The sequence below is a fragment of the Dendrobium catenatum genome, unplaced genomic scaffold (genome assembly GCF_001605985.2).
Source record: "Dendrobium catenatum unplaced genomic scaffold, ASM160598v2 fragScaff_scaffold_124, whole genome shotgun sequence".
Lineage (NCBI taxonomy): Eukaryota > Viridiplantae > Streptophyta > Magnoliopsida > Asparagales > Orchidaceae > Dendrobium > Dendrobium catenatum.
Genome location: NW_021318586.1, coordinates 825952 through 843146, shown reverse-complemented (window position 1 = coordinate 843146; position 17195 = coordinate 825952). Strand labels below are relative to the sequence as shown.

At 35.3% G+C, this 17195-nt stretch overlaps 1 protein-coding gene across 1 annotated transcript in view; it reads left to right on the top strand.

Moving 5' to 3' along the window:
- The window catches only part of LOC110098611, a 99033-nt gene that overhangs the window by 29760 nt on the left and 52078 nt on the right, over nt 1-17195 (top strand). Inside the window, exons 10-11 of the mRNA XM_028698330.1 lie at nt 228-359; nt 14937-15050. Coding sequence (XP_028554163.1) covers nt 228-359; nt 14937-15050 — 246 coding nt within the window. The remainder of the gene's footprint in view (nt 1-227; nt 360-14936; nt 15051-17195) is intronic.

Here is a 17195-nt window from a genome sequence, read left to right as displayed (position 1 = left end):
TAGGAATGACCTTTCTTTATTAGATTTAAACGAGAATTTGACTTTTAACAGGACACAATGGAGAAAAAGGATTCATGTAGCCGACCCCACAGTGGGATAAAGGCTTGATGTTGTTGTTGTTATATGCTTTTCATGCTCAAAAGCCTCTTTTGTTATATATGTTTTATAATAATAGATGGACTTTGCAGATTGTAATTTTCTATTGTGTTTTTTAATCGCATTTTCAGTTTCATCCAAGTTCTACTACTATAGAAGGTACTCTTGGAAACATGAGGCTTTGTGATATGTCTCTTGGACCAGATCACCGTTGGGGCTGGCTATGTGATATACGTAACCAAGCAGTTGAATCTTTAATCAAGGTAATGCCATAATTTATTTATATTATGTTTCATTCTTATTATTTCTTGATTTTTTTTTTTTTTGAAATTTAAGTTGTCATAACGGATGTTTTGAAAACTACATTTTTTGTTTACGTTGGTGGTTTGAATTTGGATGTTGACAATTCATTTGTATTAAATCATTGACACTTTTTTTGTTGAATGTAAAGGTTAATGGCATACAAGCTAAATGATTTTTAAGCATTTAGTACTTTATTTTCTTAGTTTTGTAGTGTTCTCCGAGTTCTTGATGTATTAGCATCTCACTTTTGGGTTCTTTAGGTACTAGGACCATCCAATTCCTGTCTTTTATTAAGGCTATCTTATGTTCCTTTTCGTGTTTTTTCTTGAATATTAAGATGTTTCTGTAAATATTAATTTTGTTTTTTTTGCTTAAAAATTTATTGAAAATTTTGTAATTTATCGGCCCTTTTTGTTGCGTGCTTGATGGCTCATTCTTCTTCATAGTTATGCAACAGGAGTCTTCGATTTTATATATGTTTAGTAATAGGTTTTCGGGTAAGGTTTCTTTTTGTTTCCACTATTCTTTTATAATACTCTTCTATTTGCCTATGTTTTACCTGGTGCATCAATTTGATATCAAATTTAATTCTCTACTATTTTCTTATTTTTTATTTATGTAGTGCATCAATTTTATACCTGAAAAGGTTAGAGTAGCCCTAGTGGTAAGTAAGAATTAGAAAGAGTCATCTTAGATGATTCATTCTCATAAATGTTATACTTCTTATGACCCAATTAGGAGAGTAGATGCATTAGATCTGACTTATGTTAAAAAAATATAGGTATACCTCATAAGAGTTATGCAGCCAACCCAACATAGTGGGATAAAGGCTTGATGTTGTTGTTGTAGTGTATCAATTTGATATTACAGCTAGATTTGTTTTTTTTTTTTTTCCAGCAAGATAGAAGTCTCTATAGAAATTTTGTTAAAATATCTTAATATATTTTGAAGTCCTATGCCATGCTTTTTCCATAGAGCTTCCTCTTTCCTAACTCTTCACTATTTTGGCTTGTGCCCATTTCATTATGTGAAAAGCTACCATTCCTTTCCCAGCCCCTGTATCTTCCGCTTCATCTCCTAACCTTCCTCTTGTCAAACATCCCTTAAAATTTTGATATGCCATGGAGTAAAATTCAGCAAGCAACAACAGGGAATCCATAGAAAAATATCTAAAACAGCAGATCTAGGAGGAACAATTGGTTGATTTCGATTAATAACTCAATAAGAAATAAAAGATACTAGCGAACTACCATTTGAGAGGTAGATCGCCTTTATCAAACAACCTAGACGCTGCTAGTATGCCCTTAAAAAATTATAGAAAACTACAACAAACTCAAAACATGCATGAAGAAAAATAACCCCAGACCCCTCCTTAAATAAGCTCTCAAATTTCCTCTAAATCATGTTTCTTTTCTTATTAATTTTCCCTTTTAATTTTAATTCAAATAGCAAATATTTCCCTCTTTGATTTGGATTAACTTAGGAGATCTTTCCCTCTTTAATTTGGATTCAATTAGGAAATCTTTTTCTCTTTAATCTTAATTCAATTAGGAAATTTTTTCTAATTAATCCTCTTTTTAATTCCTTATTGGGCCCCACAAGAGGGGTCGAAATTTCTTCCTTGGATCTTTTTGTCATATCAATACTCCCCTCCTCGAATTACACCTTTTCCTCGAGGTAAAAGGATGAAACTTTCTCCTGATCGTTTCATAGGTTTCCCATGCAGCTTCATAGTCTGGTAAATCATTCCATTGAACAAGGACCTCCTTTGTTCCCGTCGTCCCTTGTCGTGCTCCCTTGATCTCCATTGGTTCCAAAATCACTTCAATGTCCTCAGTTAAAGTCGTTGGTAGTGAGGAAGAGGGTGTGATATCTCCGATAGTGCGCTTCAGTTGTGATACATGGAATACAGGATAAATGAATGACGGTTTTGGTAACCCCAGACGATAGGGTACTGGCCCAATACACTCCATCACCTCATAGGACTTCTTATTCCTTCTTTTGGCCAGTGTCTTCTGCCTATATTGTCTTAACTTTAGATAAACTTCTGGGCTCAAACTGCACTTACCGTTTGTGTTCATTTGTCTTCTTTTTTAGAAGTTGTTCTCTCAATCGATGCCCTTCCGAGTTCTTCTAGTATCCTGTCCCTCTCCTTTAATTATTGATCTACACTTGATACTGATGAAGTGCTCTTCCCATGGTGTATCAAATGGGTGGGTCCCTCTCATTAAGGATCATAAAGGTGGTGGTCCGTGCGATTGTGTCTTATGGACTCCTGAATGTCTCCCCCATTGCACTGCCTTAGGATTTCCGCAACAGCCTGGGAAACCTCCTGGTTTATTACTTACATTAGGAGCATTTATTGGTAGTTCGGGTATGCTAATCATGCAATGAAAGGTTTGCATAGTTCGGTGTCCTAAGATATGGTGTCTGAAATTTTTCAAAATTCACCTCGCTTAGAAATAACTGTATGGATTGGATATCTGCACAATGAATATACAAAATTATATTTTTTACCGTTGTGCTAAGAAAATGCACAAAGTTCATACTCATTATGTAATAAGCATTATCTATGAATATCCTTTGGTTTGCTAAGAATAGAGTATTGAGGTTTTATTTATTGCGCCAAACAAACAAAAATCAAGATTTTAAGTATTCTAATAGTTTTTTTTTATCACATTATATGTGAGGTGGTGACGATGATGTTGAGGTGACAAGATTGTGTTGAATAAATTACACATTTTTTTTTCCTTTCGTTTTTTTACTTGTTTCTTTTTCTTTTCAAACTTTGATTTTCATTTTCTCAGGGAGTAAAAAGGAAATTTGGATCAAATATTAAACCAGAAGGATTGATTCAATGTTCAATTTTTTTGATCGGGTTTGAACCAGATGATGTACAACAAAATTTCTTAAAGGATTCATGTCATTATTGTTCGACAAGTTTTACGCTGACTGTCGACTACCTAACACAATTATCCACTTTTCTCATCCAGGACTTGGGACCTGGCAACGGCAGTGTTAAACCAAATGATGTAATAAATATTAATATTATTTTAAGTAAGATCTAAATGATATAATTTTAGTGTAATAAATATGCAATATAGTAGATTTGTTACTACAACAACATTAAGTTTTTATCTCACTAAGTGAGTTCAGCTACATGAATCGTTTTTCTCCATTATGTCCTATTAATGGTCAAATTCTCATTTAAATCTAATAAAAGAAATGGTAATTTTTAATAATTTCTAACCAAGTCTTTCTAGGTCTACATCTACTTTTCTTAACATTGGTTAGATCTAATTCATCTACTATCCTAACCATCATCGGAAGGTCAACGCTTTATGTGAACAAACCATCTAAGGCTACTCTAATTTTATCTGCCACCGCAGTTACTCCAACTTATCATGTATATACTTTTTTCACATGCTGTCTCTTAGTGTATAGCCACTCATCCAACTAAGCATTGTCATCTCTGCAAAAATTATTTTTTGCTTCTCATTTACTGACCAACATTCTGTGCTATATAATATTTGTAGATTTGTTACTATATATTCTCATTTACTGATCAACTATAGAAACTTCACGCATAAATAACATGTTATAAAATTTTAAATTTAAATATTTTAAAAAAATTTAAATTTATTTCACATTTGTAAAAATTTAGTTCTCATATAAGTTTTTTATTTAAATATAATTTATATTATATATTTAGATATAATTCATGCTCGTAAATTATATACTTGATTTACAGTATGAATTTGTATCTTTTAATCATTGTTAGCTTAATTAATAAGTAGATTAACTTAATTATTTATAGTTTATAATTAAATAAATGAAAATTAAAAAGATAAAAATTTAAATTTATATACCATTGGCCCCACCTCATGCTGGTGCACTTCCCAAATAACGCATGTTCGCTCCGCTCCCTGAGTGACACAATCGTTCGTTCCCTCACATAACTCCCTCGGCCCCACCTCAAAAGCCCTTAGCCCGCTCTCTCCCTCTCCATTTTAACTCAGTTGCACGTGAGATCCTGGCCCACTTGATCTCTCCCTCTCATCTCTTTGTACCGCACATAGGAAGCCGAAGCCCAATCGATCTTTCTTTGCCACACTCAAGAGCCAAACCCGAGCACCCCGTTGTCTCTCTCGTCTCTCTCAAACGTATATAGGAGGCCCTTGAATCCATTGTTTGTTTGCACTCACGCCTGTAGGATCCAACTGTAGCATGATCGCTCTCCCGACTGCATTCAGCCCACGCCTCCAGACCGATCTTCCGCATGAGGCTTGTGTCTCCTGCTATTGACTATGATCCAAAACCCGCGCCAACACGCCTTTGTGTCTCCGATCTCATCCTGCGCGTGTGTCTCTTCCCGCGCCTCCGACCTGAACCAACCACCCGCACCGGGATTACATCTCCTTCTCGTGAGTGTACATGGCAAGTTTGTATAATAAAAAGAGAAAGAAATAACAACAACAACAACAAGCTTTAATCCCATAGAGTAACAAGAGATATACTAGATGTTTAATCTCTATTTGGGTTAATTTGAGATAAAAATGTCCTTACGTCAAATGGCCATAATTTATTAAGATATATTTGAAAGGAAAAGGAAGCTTGATAAACATGGATAGAATTAATGTTTGAACCTTGAGATAAAGTTGAAACCTTAGAGGACCACGTTACTCCTGATCTCCTGGCTAAAGTTGTTGAGGTGGTCATTGAAACATTTGGACATATGTTGTAAAATTTCCTTCACTTAAATCTCTAAAGAAGCGGATTATATTTTCAATCAAACCTCCTAAAGAGTATCTTGAAGCTAAGAGCTCTAAGGAGGGAATGAATCTCAAAATGGGAAGATATCTAATGAGGAAGATGTGTGAGGGAAGGATGTTTCAGATCTGAACACTATTGAATCTTATGAGCATGAGGATTGCAAAAGTGATGATGAAAAAGAGAGTGATGTTTTAGAATTGTTAATGAAAAATAAATTTGTATTCTCATGAAAGTGACATTACTTGAATTGCATAGTCATTTAGTAAGGGGATCATAAAAATCTCTTACTCTGTCTAATTTGATTCTTTTGTATGTAACATGGTGCTTAGTTGTATATGTCGCATGGGGCATACATTTAACAAATTCTTATGTTCATAAGCTGTTGGAGGTTTAAATCACTAACCTTTCTTTCAAACTACAAATTAATCTTCCCAAGAAATGCACCAGATATCAAAACAATGAAAAATTTTAATTACTTGGACAAGTAGGTCCACATAATAATTTTATCCAGGATTCACATGGGCTCCGATTTTATGTCAAGCTCCTAAATGCGAGATCTGAGAATGCTTCGCAGATTTGCTAAAAGAGCTCAAACACTATGACGATAGTCATGTTGACTGAAAATCTCAATCAATGGAGACACTATTTTGAAAATATTCATACCCCATTGCAAAATACAAATCTTTGAAAGTGATTACATTATCACCCCGATAATAGCCATGTTAGTATTTTTTTTGGCAAATGTTCTTATTGGAATTTAATGCTCATTATAAAATTAATTAAAATTAATTTGTTAATTTAAATATTTTATACTAAATTTATCAAATTAATTTATGTATCTTTATGAATGTGATAACATTTGAATTAGTCAGATCTAAGAAACTAGAATTGGTTTATTGCTTGTCAATTGAATTGATGCGTTTAATTGGTTCAAACCATTTTGATGTAAAGCCAATTTTTAAGATGAATTAGGCCAGCCATATGAGTTCACTGTTGAACTGATTGAACAGGCCAATTCAGTCTAGTTTAAAAATTTATTGAAAAATGAGATTAGAACAGAGAGTGTGTTAGAGAGAGGGTGAGGATGAAAGCTTGATTGAGAAGAAATGATGAGAGTTTGAGAGAGGAAGGATGAGAGGAGATATCACGTTTATCAAATTGAATTCTTCCATCATAGCCACCTGTCCCTCATCTTTAAGCTATTCATGTGCAGGTTTGGATATTATGCCTTAATCATCTAAGAGGTTGACATATCCTAACAATCCTCTTCATTATGCCTCCAAAATTGAATCTTCTGATATAAATGCATAAGAAGTCTCCCTTCGAGGATATTAAAGTAAAATTGATGGGAGGCATTTAGTGAGATAGTTGTCACATCTTCATGATGCCTATGAATTCTTTTAGCTCCATATTATTTGAAAATATTGATTTTATTGTTTAGTAATTCCTATACGAACTCTAAGTTTATGTAAATCCTTGAAATTCGGAGGATAGTATTAAGGAATTCTTTTAATGATGATTTTACTAGATTTGATCTATTGGGCGAGCTAATAAAAATTTTTATTTTATATTGTCTGTATTTTTATAATACTCCCTCGTCCACTACTCCCTTGTATAGGTGGTAGTGGATATTTACTACTCTTCAATTTTGTGAACCTCGTGTGGTGTAACTTGTTTTAAATGCCGAGGAGGAACAAATATATTTGCTAGAGTTGTTTTTGATCTTGATATATGTATTATTATATGTAGGAAGGTATATTACTTCTTATCTATATAAACAAAATTTTATAATCTAAGTTTGAATAAATGATGAGGACATCAGGACATTGAATGTTTGTTAGAGGCATGGCTGTCGATCTACGACCACGATTACATCGCTCTACTTTTTATTTTCATATTTATTATTGATGTATTAGTTTTATTATGCTTTTTAATTTTTGCCCTTAGGGGTTTAGGTATGTGTAAGCCCTAGGGGCATTGTAGTACTTTGTATTTTCTCATTATATGGGCTATTTAAAGCCTTCATCTTCTTCTTTGAGGGTTAATGATGAATATGAAAGAAAGTTTCCTGCAACTCTTTGTTTTGAGAGCATGAGAGCTTTGGAGAGAGCCCTTGGAGAGGGAATTGGATCACCCACCAACTTTGGAAGCGTCCGGATTTGTGGTTTTAATTTTCTTTCTTCCTTTTCATTTCGTTTCTCCCTTCCGCCTAGCCACTGGCCTAGGGACCCTAACCCCCTTAACCGCCGATTCTCCCTAGCAAAACTCCACCTCACCGTCGGCTACAAAATCCTCCACCTCCTCGCCAAGCATCCTTCCATCTACTCCGTTCACCCCTCTCTTCGGCCTCTGCTCTTTCCCCACCTCCACACTACGAACCCACCTAACCCTAACGCTAGCCGTCATGAAGCCCTCTCCCCTTCCCTCTTTCCACAATTAAACACCAACCATACTTGCCTTTTATATAAGCCCCAATTTGGAATGTCATAATTTCAGATTTCTAATCAATTTTGAAATTTGAAATACTTCCTAATTTAGGAAATCTATTTTAGGAAGTTTTCAATTTAAATCTAAAACAATTTTTAATTTGATTTGATCTAAATTTCCCTTCCTCTTTTGGGTTCCCTAATCAAGCAAGAATTAAAACCTTTTCCTAAACCCTCCCCTTCCATCACCATGCCTTCCGCCCTTCCCTCTCTGTCCCCTTCCTCTCTCCACATTAATTCCCCCACTCAATCACTTCAGTTAACTCTCTCAATTAAGAAGCCCTTCTTTTCTTAAGGTTTGAAATTCAAATTACTAACCTACATCCCTCCAATTTCAAAATTCTGAATTTAATTTCAGAATATGGAAAATCCTTCTCTCCTACCTCAATGTTTGCCCCTTATTCATCCTCAAATTAATTTCCCTCTTCCCTTGGCTCAACCGTCCCCTCCCCTACCTCTCTTTCAGGTTTTCCTCCCACAAATTCCTTCCAAACCCAACCCGAATTCTACATTCTGCTCTCCAAAGCTGCTGCCCAGGAACTATCTTCCCCTGGCCTCCCCACCAACGGGAGTCCATTCAAACTGCTGTCCAAAGGAGGACAGCTTGCTGTCCATCATATCCAGCATAAGGAGATCAACAATTTCGCTGCCATAAAGCCACCAACTACTGTCCAAGGTTGCGAGAAGGTTGAATCTTAGCAAAGGGTGAACTCTTTCCTTCTCTCATACCTTCCTTATTGTTCCTTGTGGTTTTGATTGATTCATTCCAAAATCTTATAACACTCTGCTAAAGCTTAGTGTTTAGTAGGAATTATGTGAGAGATCTTTCATAGCACTACTCTTGTTGTTAGATTAAGATTTTTTTGTTGAAACCTATCTCGTATGGTCAAGAGTAATTGGTTGTTATGTGGTTTTTACTTTTCGCAAGTAATTTGGCCTAAGCTTGTGTTTACCACTCTTTGTGTTTTATTTCATTGTTTAAATCACCATAAAGGTTTAATTAACTTGCTCTTAATCATTAAGCGTGCAAAAATCCTTATCTAAATCATAATTTCATATATGTCCTGCATCAATAAGGTTTCATATTATCTCCTTTAGCCGGAGTCTTGTACGGATTCTTAGATTTGGGCTTCAACTCCACTTCTACTCTTATTGACAAGAAGAATGTCATTTTTAAAATATCTACTAAGAACATTCATGATCAAAACAAAAAGATACGGGCTTAAAGTTGAACAATTATGTAATCCAATTGAAATAGGAAAGTACTTGGTCAAACCGCCTTATATTTGAATGCAAATAATAGCTCCCTATTGACTTGAATATAAGCATTATTAGTTGTTTTCTTTCTAGAACTCTCAGGGTACTTCTCTTGAAATTTTGTCTTATAGTCTCTCTAAATCACTAAATATCATATGTAGATCTTCCTTACTCTCTCGATACTTCTCTATCAAATCTCTTAGCAAATGTATAGATTTTTATATAGAGCTACCCAACATGAATTCAAACCGATTTTGAGAAACATTAGTATCATGTTGTAACTTATGTTCAATTACTCTTTTTTATAATTTTAACCTATGATACGTTAACTTAATTCTTCTATAATTCACACAGTTTATGCCTCATCTTAATTCTTAAAAATATAAACCAAAACACTCCACTCGTCTGACATCTTTTTAGTTTTTAAAATATTATTAAAAAATTCAATAAGTTAAGAAATCCCTTGATCTTAAGCATTTTCACACTTCTATTGAAATATTATTATGTCCTACTATTTTTTCTCATTTCATTTTGTTTAAAATTTCTTCAACTTCAGTTTTACTGATATGATGATAAAAAAAATCATTATTTTTATTTAAGGTGCTAAGGTCATCAAAGTCAATCGTATTCTCATAACTTTCATGGAAAAATTTATTTAAATATCTCATCCACTTATATTGAATATCCTTCAATAAGAAAACACTTTTTGATGTTCATCCTTAATACATTTGAACTAAATCTATTATATCTTCTATCTCTTTGATTAGCTAACTTATGCATACATCTTTAGCCCTCTTTTGTATTTAATATATTATATAAATTACTAAAAGTTAGATTCTTTGCATCACATGTTGCTTTTTTAAAATCCTATAGGCCTCTCTATATCATTTCCAATTTTTCGAGCATTTATATCTAAGCCATTTGGTGTCCAAGGAAAGAGGAGATCCGCACTTGAAATGAATTTTCCTATGTCTTTTAGAGTGTTTTGGACTCGATTCGAGGACGGAAGATTGATTTCCTAAGGCTTTGGAGAGGTTTCTAATCCAATTTTGGCATGATTTAGAAATTTGGATAGGATAGATCTATCTCTATAACTTCTAGGAGATTTAAGATCAAATTGGGCATGATATAAGAAGAACTTGGGAGTGCATGCATGTATGGATGATTCTACAAATTAAGAAATGTTAGCAATCTCACCTCAAACATTCAATTTGGAAGTTACAAATAGGTTTAGATAATCTCAAAACATGAGAGCTCATGGGCCTTTGAGGGCCCATAATACATCTCAAATTCCTTTTTTTTTTTAATTAAATAAGCCTATTTAATTATCTTCCAAACTTTCACATGTTAAGGATTGCAATCCAAATCATGCAAACTAATTTAGTCAAGTATGCAAACATTTGGCTCGGAGATTTTCATTATTTGTCTTTCACTCCAAATTTGAAGATGAATCAAAAGTGAATTCAAATTAATTTCTTTTATCATGAGATTTGAAACATGAGCTTGAGGGTTCATGAAAGACCCCACTATTTATTTGCAAGCTTCCAAAATCAATTGAATTCATTTTTATGACATTCAATATGCTCAGACGAAATCACAAATGTTAACGATGCAATTCCTCAAATGTCTAAGTTAATTTTATGATAACTTACGATTTGCCAAAAGTGACGTGCATGCTACAAGATATAAAAGTTCTTACACTTTGTCATGCAAGGTATGGTTGAGTAACAGTACTTATCCTAAGTTTTGGTTGTAGGTGAAGGTATTAGACACAAAATGAGTGCTTGAACATTCATTTGAGAGGTGTTGGCATAGATGTCAATGGCGCAAAATAGCGCGCGCCATGGCGCACGGCGCAGCGCCATTTGTATGGCGCGACACAGATGTTCAAAATGGCGCGCGCTATTTGCGCGCCATGGTGCACCGCGCAAAATAGCGCGCGCCATTTGTTTTAAATTTTTTTGATGTAATTATAAATATATTTTTATATATATTTTTTTAGTTTCTATGATAATATATTTTCTAATTTTAAATTATATTAAAAGTGTTAAGATAAATGTTAGATTGCATATTTTTATCTTCTTAATGCTATTTGTTTATATTTAAATATATTTTGGTTGTATGAAAATTGACTACTTATTGGACTTGAAATTATGTTGGATTGTTATTTATTTGTATTTTCATTGTTTGTATTCTATTATGATAGTTTGTCTTTCAGTTTAATGATATTACATATTCATGCTTATTATTTTATAATTATTTTATAATATGCGCCATGTTCAAAATGACGCGCGCCGTGCCGTGCGCTATGCGCCATGGCTCAAATAGGACCTTTGCGCCATGGTGCGCCATTCGCCGTTAACAAGTATGGGTGTTGGATACCAATCCAACACCCCCACGCATATCCGCATACCTCTTTGGCTCTCCCAATATAGTAAACAAACGGAGATTACAAGATTTCCGCTGTTTTGCGGAGAGGACAACAAACAAAGGGTTTTGGGGAAGCAAAACTGAAGTTTCTAGGGGACCTATGGCTTTGGATCGTTAACCACACATTAATTTGCTGGGGGGCCTTTGTGCTTTTCCTAAGTTTTTGAGATTTTAACTCACCTAGGCTGTCCAAGCGCTTCAATCCAAGCTCCAAGTGCTCTCCAAGCTGTCCGGGAGGAAGAAGATCGCTGTCCTAGTTGCTCTGGACGTCGTTGTTGCTGTCCAAGCGGCTCCAGATGCCTCCTTTGCTGTCCATGGTGCTCCAAAACCACCAAACTTCTTTTTGGGAGGTTCCAAAGGCTTCCTTTGCTGTTTGGAAAATTCCAACAGCTCGCTGAAGTAGATTTCGCCAAGAAGAAGGCTCCACATTGTTGGTTCTGCTGTTTGGATATTTTCGGATGCTGATTTTGGCGTCCACAATGCTCCAAACCACTGATTTTGCTATCTCAAGGTGACCAGAGTTGATTTGGAAGGAATAAGAAGCCTTCCACCTCTTCCTAGGGGTAGAATAAAATAACTACAATAGTTCTGTGTAATACTCTAAAAAATATTTAAAATAATGTAAGCTTCAACTTCCTCTAAATGTTAGCTTATTTTTATATACATTCCACTTTAATTCCAAGCATTTTTGACATATAGAAGTATATGTAAATTATCAAACTAATTGTTTAATTGATTACATTTAATTGCAGTTTATGGTTTAAATGACAGCTAGATTAAAGGCTAAGTATTAGTAAATTATTTAATAGTATGTACTTCAATTACTGTAGCAATCCCACTCAATTACTGTTGGAATTCCACTCAATTACTGTAGCAATTCCACTTAAACCGACATGCATAAAGCTGATGGAAATCCTAGGGCTGAGAATGGCTGAGAAGGTTTAGTGGAATTAGAAGGGTTATTATCATTTTAATAGTGTGATTTATTCTGTGGAGACATTAGCTTCTTTTCCCCACCCGTCCCTCCTTGGACATCGGAAGCCAGCTTCAAGCTGAGTAGCGGGAGCCACTTGTTGAGGCTGTTGCTATGAGATGCTTTGAAGGAGGATTTCAAAGATTAAATTTCTGAAATTTAGTTGTTGGAATTCAGTTAAATGCTGAAGCTGGTTGTGCGGAAGAGTGGTGGAAACTGATGCAGGCTAAGTTGATGTAACTGGTTACTCTTTGGGTTGAAGAAAAAAAGGTAAGTAGGGAAAGTGAAGAATGGAGACTTGGGAGAAGAGAGGCCACATTGCGGTGAATGAAGAGAAACTTCTTTGAGATTGTATATAAAAGGAAAGGAGTCAAGGGTGCTTTTGGAGAACGAATTGACCCGTCTTCCCTAGAGAACGAGGTAAGGGAAAGGATCCCGTAGGGCACTAGGAGAGAAAGAGCTGATTGTCTGTTTTTGATGTAAATATATTTTGGAGTACAAAGAGATCTTAGAGGAGATCTTAATAATAGTTGTATAAACCTTTGATATGTAAGTAAAGTTCAAAAATTTTAGTAGAGCTATGTAATTGTTTTAATTATGTTGATGTTCAGTAAGTAATATTATATGCTTCTTGTTGTTAAGTGTGGAGGTTGATATATTGAAATCTTTCTCTGTTATACTCCAGTTTGTGGTAGAGGGTGAGCCAAACTAGGGTGTGACACTTTGTTCCAGATCTTGTGATAGGATGAAGATATCAGCGACGACGAGAAGGAATTGGCTGACCGTAAAGGCCTCGCACCTGAACAAGGTCGGCGGCTTGATGGGTCGCACCACACGATGAGAGAAGGCTGCAAGTGGGGGGGGAGTAACTCTGCTAGGGCTTGACGGGCAGCGATGGAGCGGGTAGACCGTCCGCTCCTCCCTCTATTCCGCTTGGAGACGCACGAGACCCGCCTTCTCCCTTTCTCTGCTTCGCCTAGGACGGATGCACCGCACGTAAGCAAGGGGAGTCGAAAGCTCCCTTCTCCCTTTTCCGCTCTATATGGGACAGGCGAACACATTCGGCTCTCCCTCTCCTTTTCGCTCTCTTGGAGACCATGAGAGCAGCAGGCCCACCGCCCAAATGCTCCAATCCGATTCCCTCTCATGCGAAACAAATGATTTGAGGGGGATTTTAGATGAAATTTCAACCATTGATTGGAAAATTAGATTTGGAAAATTAATTTAGCTCAAATTAGTCAATTGGGGCTGAAATTGAGCCAAAATTAAACTCGGCTCAAATCGATTTTTGTTAGTTTGGGTCTGATTGGGTCCGATCAAGTTAATTTTGTTAAATTGAACTCGAATCGGTGCCGAATTGTGCCAAATTTGGTTCGACGGGGCTCGACAAGGTTCGATTGTTTTTGATTTGATTTTAATTTAATTAAATTGGATTTAATATAATGAAATCGATGTTTAATTTTGATTTTTGTTTTACGACATTCGATCAAGTTTGGTTCATGCTCGATTGCGAAAAAAAAAGAAACGTCAGCAAGCCTAAGCCTGGCTTAGCACATTCTCAGGTCAATTTACAGAAAATAATTACAAAAACACATATTTCACCTTTTAAAACCTTTAGCCTCTAGCTCTCACTTCCCTTTTCCCTACAGATCCGGCTTCATACCATCTCTTGCTCAGGGGATGAGGGAAATGGAGAACAAAAGAAAATGAGAGTGGGGTAAAGAATGCATTAGTTTAGTGTGGTGTAACATTAAACTAAACTTTGAGTAAATAATTAGTTTATATATACACACTTATGCATGCACGTATGTATGTATGTACATACATATATCAAAATATCATAGTTTATATATACACACACATGCATGCACGTATGTATGTATGTACATACATATATCAAAATATCAGGGTATAAATGATATAATTTTATAGGAAGTAATTTTATAACTGGTTATAAGTGGGGTGATCGTGAGATGAAAATTTTATGCTCATTTTGATCTTATATTTTGTTTTACCTATTTTCTGTACCAAGTCTCAGTCCAATGACTTCACAATACTTAAACAAACTTCCTTGAAATTTATGTTCTGAGTGTCTTCTTTAGAAAGTTGTGTCTTTCAGTCCTTTGGAAAGTTGTGTCCTTCAGTCTGCTAAATTGCTGCTATACTTTTCTTTTTTATGTTTATTTATATAGATTATTTTACTGGGAATTATTTCTTGATCGTAGATTCATAGTTATATTATAAGTGACTGAATGTTTTTTGTTATTATTTTATGTTACATTATTATGGTGAAGCTTACAAAAAAGATGAAATTTAAGGCTAAAATTGTATTTGGTCACTGCTAAACTTTTTATTTTTCTGCTTTACATGTATAGCTCAGGTAAAGCTTATGCCATTTTGTCATAGATTTGTTTATTCAACTTTAAATGCAGTTTTTTTTTTTTTTTTCTGAAATTAATTTAATTGATTTCACTTGCACTCTAATGCATTTCTAAATCATGGGAGGCAAGACTTTATTTATAAACATGGCTATAGAAATAATTCAGTTTCATAGTATAATTTATTTATTTGTTTATTTTTCCCCCCACATTCTTAATGTAAGTATCTCCTTGTTACAGTTCAACTTTCAGTCTTACAGTATCGAAGATGATGACTATGAGGGATATGATTATAGCTTGAGTGGTCGGCTTTCAGCTGTTCGGATAATATTTCTTTACAGGTTTGTTTTGGAGGTAAGTTTCATGTCAATGTTGAAAATGAAACTTATATAATCTTCTTCGGATGGTTTTAAGCTTAGTTTCATGTTATGTTGAACAATGCAATAGGGCAATTCAAGTATAAATGTATAACATTTGTTAGATATGCTAATGTGTAAGGTTATAAATTGTTATATATCTCAATATTATGAGTTCATATTGGCCTAGAACAATTAAAATTTGACCGGGTTGACTCGTTCACGTGACTTGAAAATTTTTTCATTCTAGATAATTTAATTTGAGATAGTATCTTCATCCCTAATCATAGTTGTTACTCAATACCTTTCAAATGAAATCAGTTTCTAGAAGATTTGAGGCAAATTTTGACACATGTCATTGGGCCTTCCAAAACCTTTGGTAAGCCCACTATTCCTTTGCTTAATATAATAGAATTTTAGATGTTTTGACATTGGAAAATATAAATTTGATGCCTTGATTTTTATTATACCACAATCAATATTAAATTGAAAGAAATAACCAAGTTTTGTAGGACAATTAAGGGTCTAGATTTATTAATTTAACCTATAATGACATGCACAATAAAAGCATAAAATCTACCATTCATAAGTTACCAATTAGCAATTTTTGTGAAACTAATCACTTTTCGTGTAAAAGCAGTAAACCCAAATATTTTATTTCAAATAATCCATAAGAGGCATAATGAGTTCATATAAAAAATTTCAGCTAAGGCCATGTTCATATGACGAAAAAGAACTTGATATTTATCATTCAACAACAACAACAACATCAAGTCTTTATCAAACTACGTGGGGTCAGTAACAAGTATCCCTTTTCTCCATTGTGTCCTAGTAAGGGCCAAATTCTCATTTAAATCTAATAAATAAAGGTCATTTCTAATATTTTCTGACCAAGTCTTTTTAGGTCTACCTCAACCATTCTTAACATAAACCAAATCTAATACATCTACTATCTTAACCGAGTCATCGGAAGTCTCTATTTTATGTGACCAAACCATCTAAGATGTGTCTCTCTAATCATATCTTCCATTGGAGCTACTACAATTTTTCACATATATACTCATTTCGTATCTTTTTTTTATACTCATTTTGTATATTGTCTCTAAGAGTAAAGGCACTTTTCCACCCGAGCATCCTCATCTCTGCAACACTTAACTTAATATTATGCTTCTTTTTAATGGCCAACATTCTACACTATAAAGTATTGCAGGTCTCACCACCATCTTATAGAATTTTTCCTTAAGTTTGAAGGGGACTTTTGTATCACACAACAAACTTGATGCATTCCTCTACTTCAATCATCCAACTTGAATTCTATTAATAATATCCCCATTTATTTCGCAATTGTTGACGCACATTTTTGCATCCACTCGACCCCGATCGAGCCCGACTAGACTCGATCGTGCTCGATCAACTCAATCGATCGTCGACGAGGCTAAATTGACCCAAATAAAACCTCAATTTAATTAGATTAAATTCAATTTAATTTAATTAAAATTAAATCAAAACCAATCAAACCCCATCGAACGTCGTCGAGCCCAATTCGACGCAATTCCACGCCGATTCGAGTTCAATTCCATGAAATTAACTTGATCGGACCCAAACCGACCTAAATCGGTTCGGGTTGAGTCCCATTGGGGCTCAATTTCGGCCATAATTGATTGATTTGGGCTAAATTGAATACCTAAATCTCAAATTGAAATCAATGGCTGAGATTTTATCTAAAATCCCCCTAAAACTCTTCGATTCGTGCAACGAGGCGGTGGGATTGGACAATTCGGGAAGCACACCTGCTACTCGTGCTTTCCAAGAGCTCGTAAAGGCGGAGAGGGGAGGATTATCTGGCTCCCTCGTTTCATTTTGTCAGCCCTGAGCCAGAAAACAGAGAGAGCGAGCGAAAGGAGCGGGAGAGGGGATTCCCCCCCTCCCCCCCCCCTCATGCGTCTCCAGGGACGGAAGGAGGAGGCGGAGGCAGGGAGCTCTTCCTGCATCACCAGCCCACCGGTTCCTCTGGTGCAGGCCCTCGAGGACGTCTGTCTCCAGGCGATCGAGAGAGACAAGAAGGGAAGGAGAGGTGTTCGGGTAGGCCTCTACAGGCCGGCTGAACCTGTACATCTTCTTTGCTAAGTTTTCCTCTTTCTTG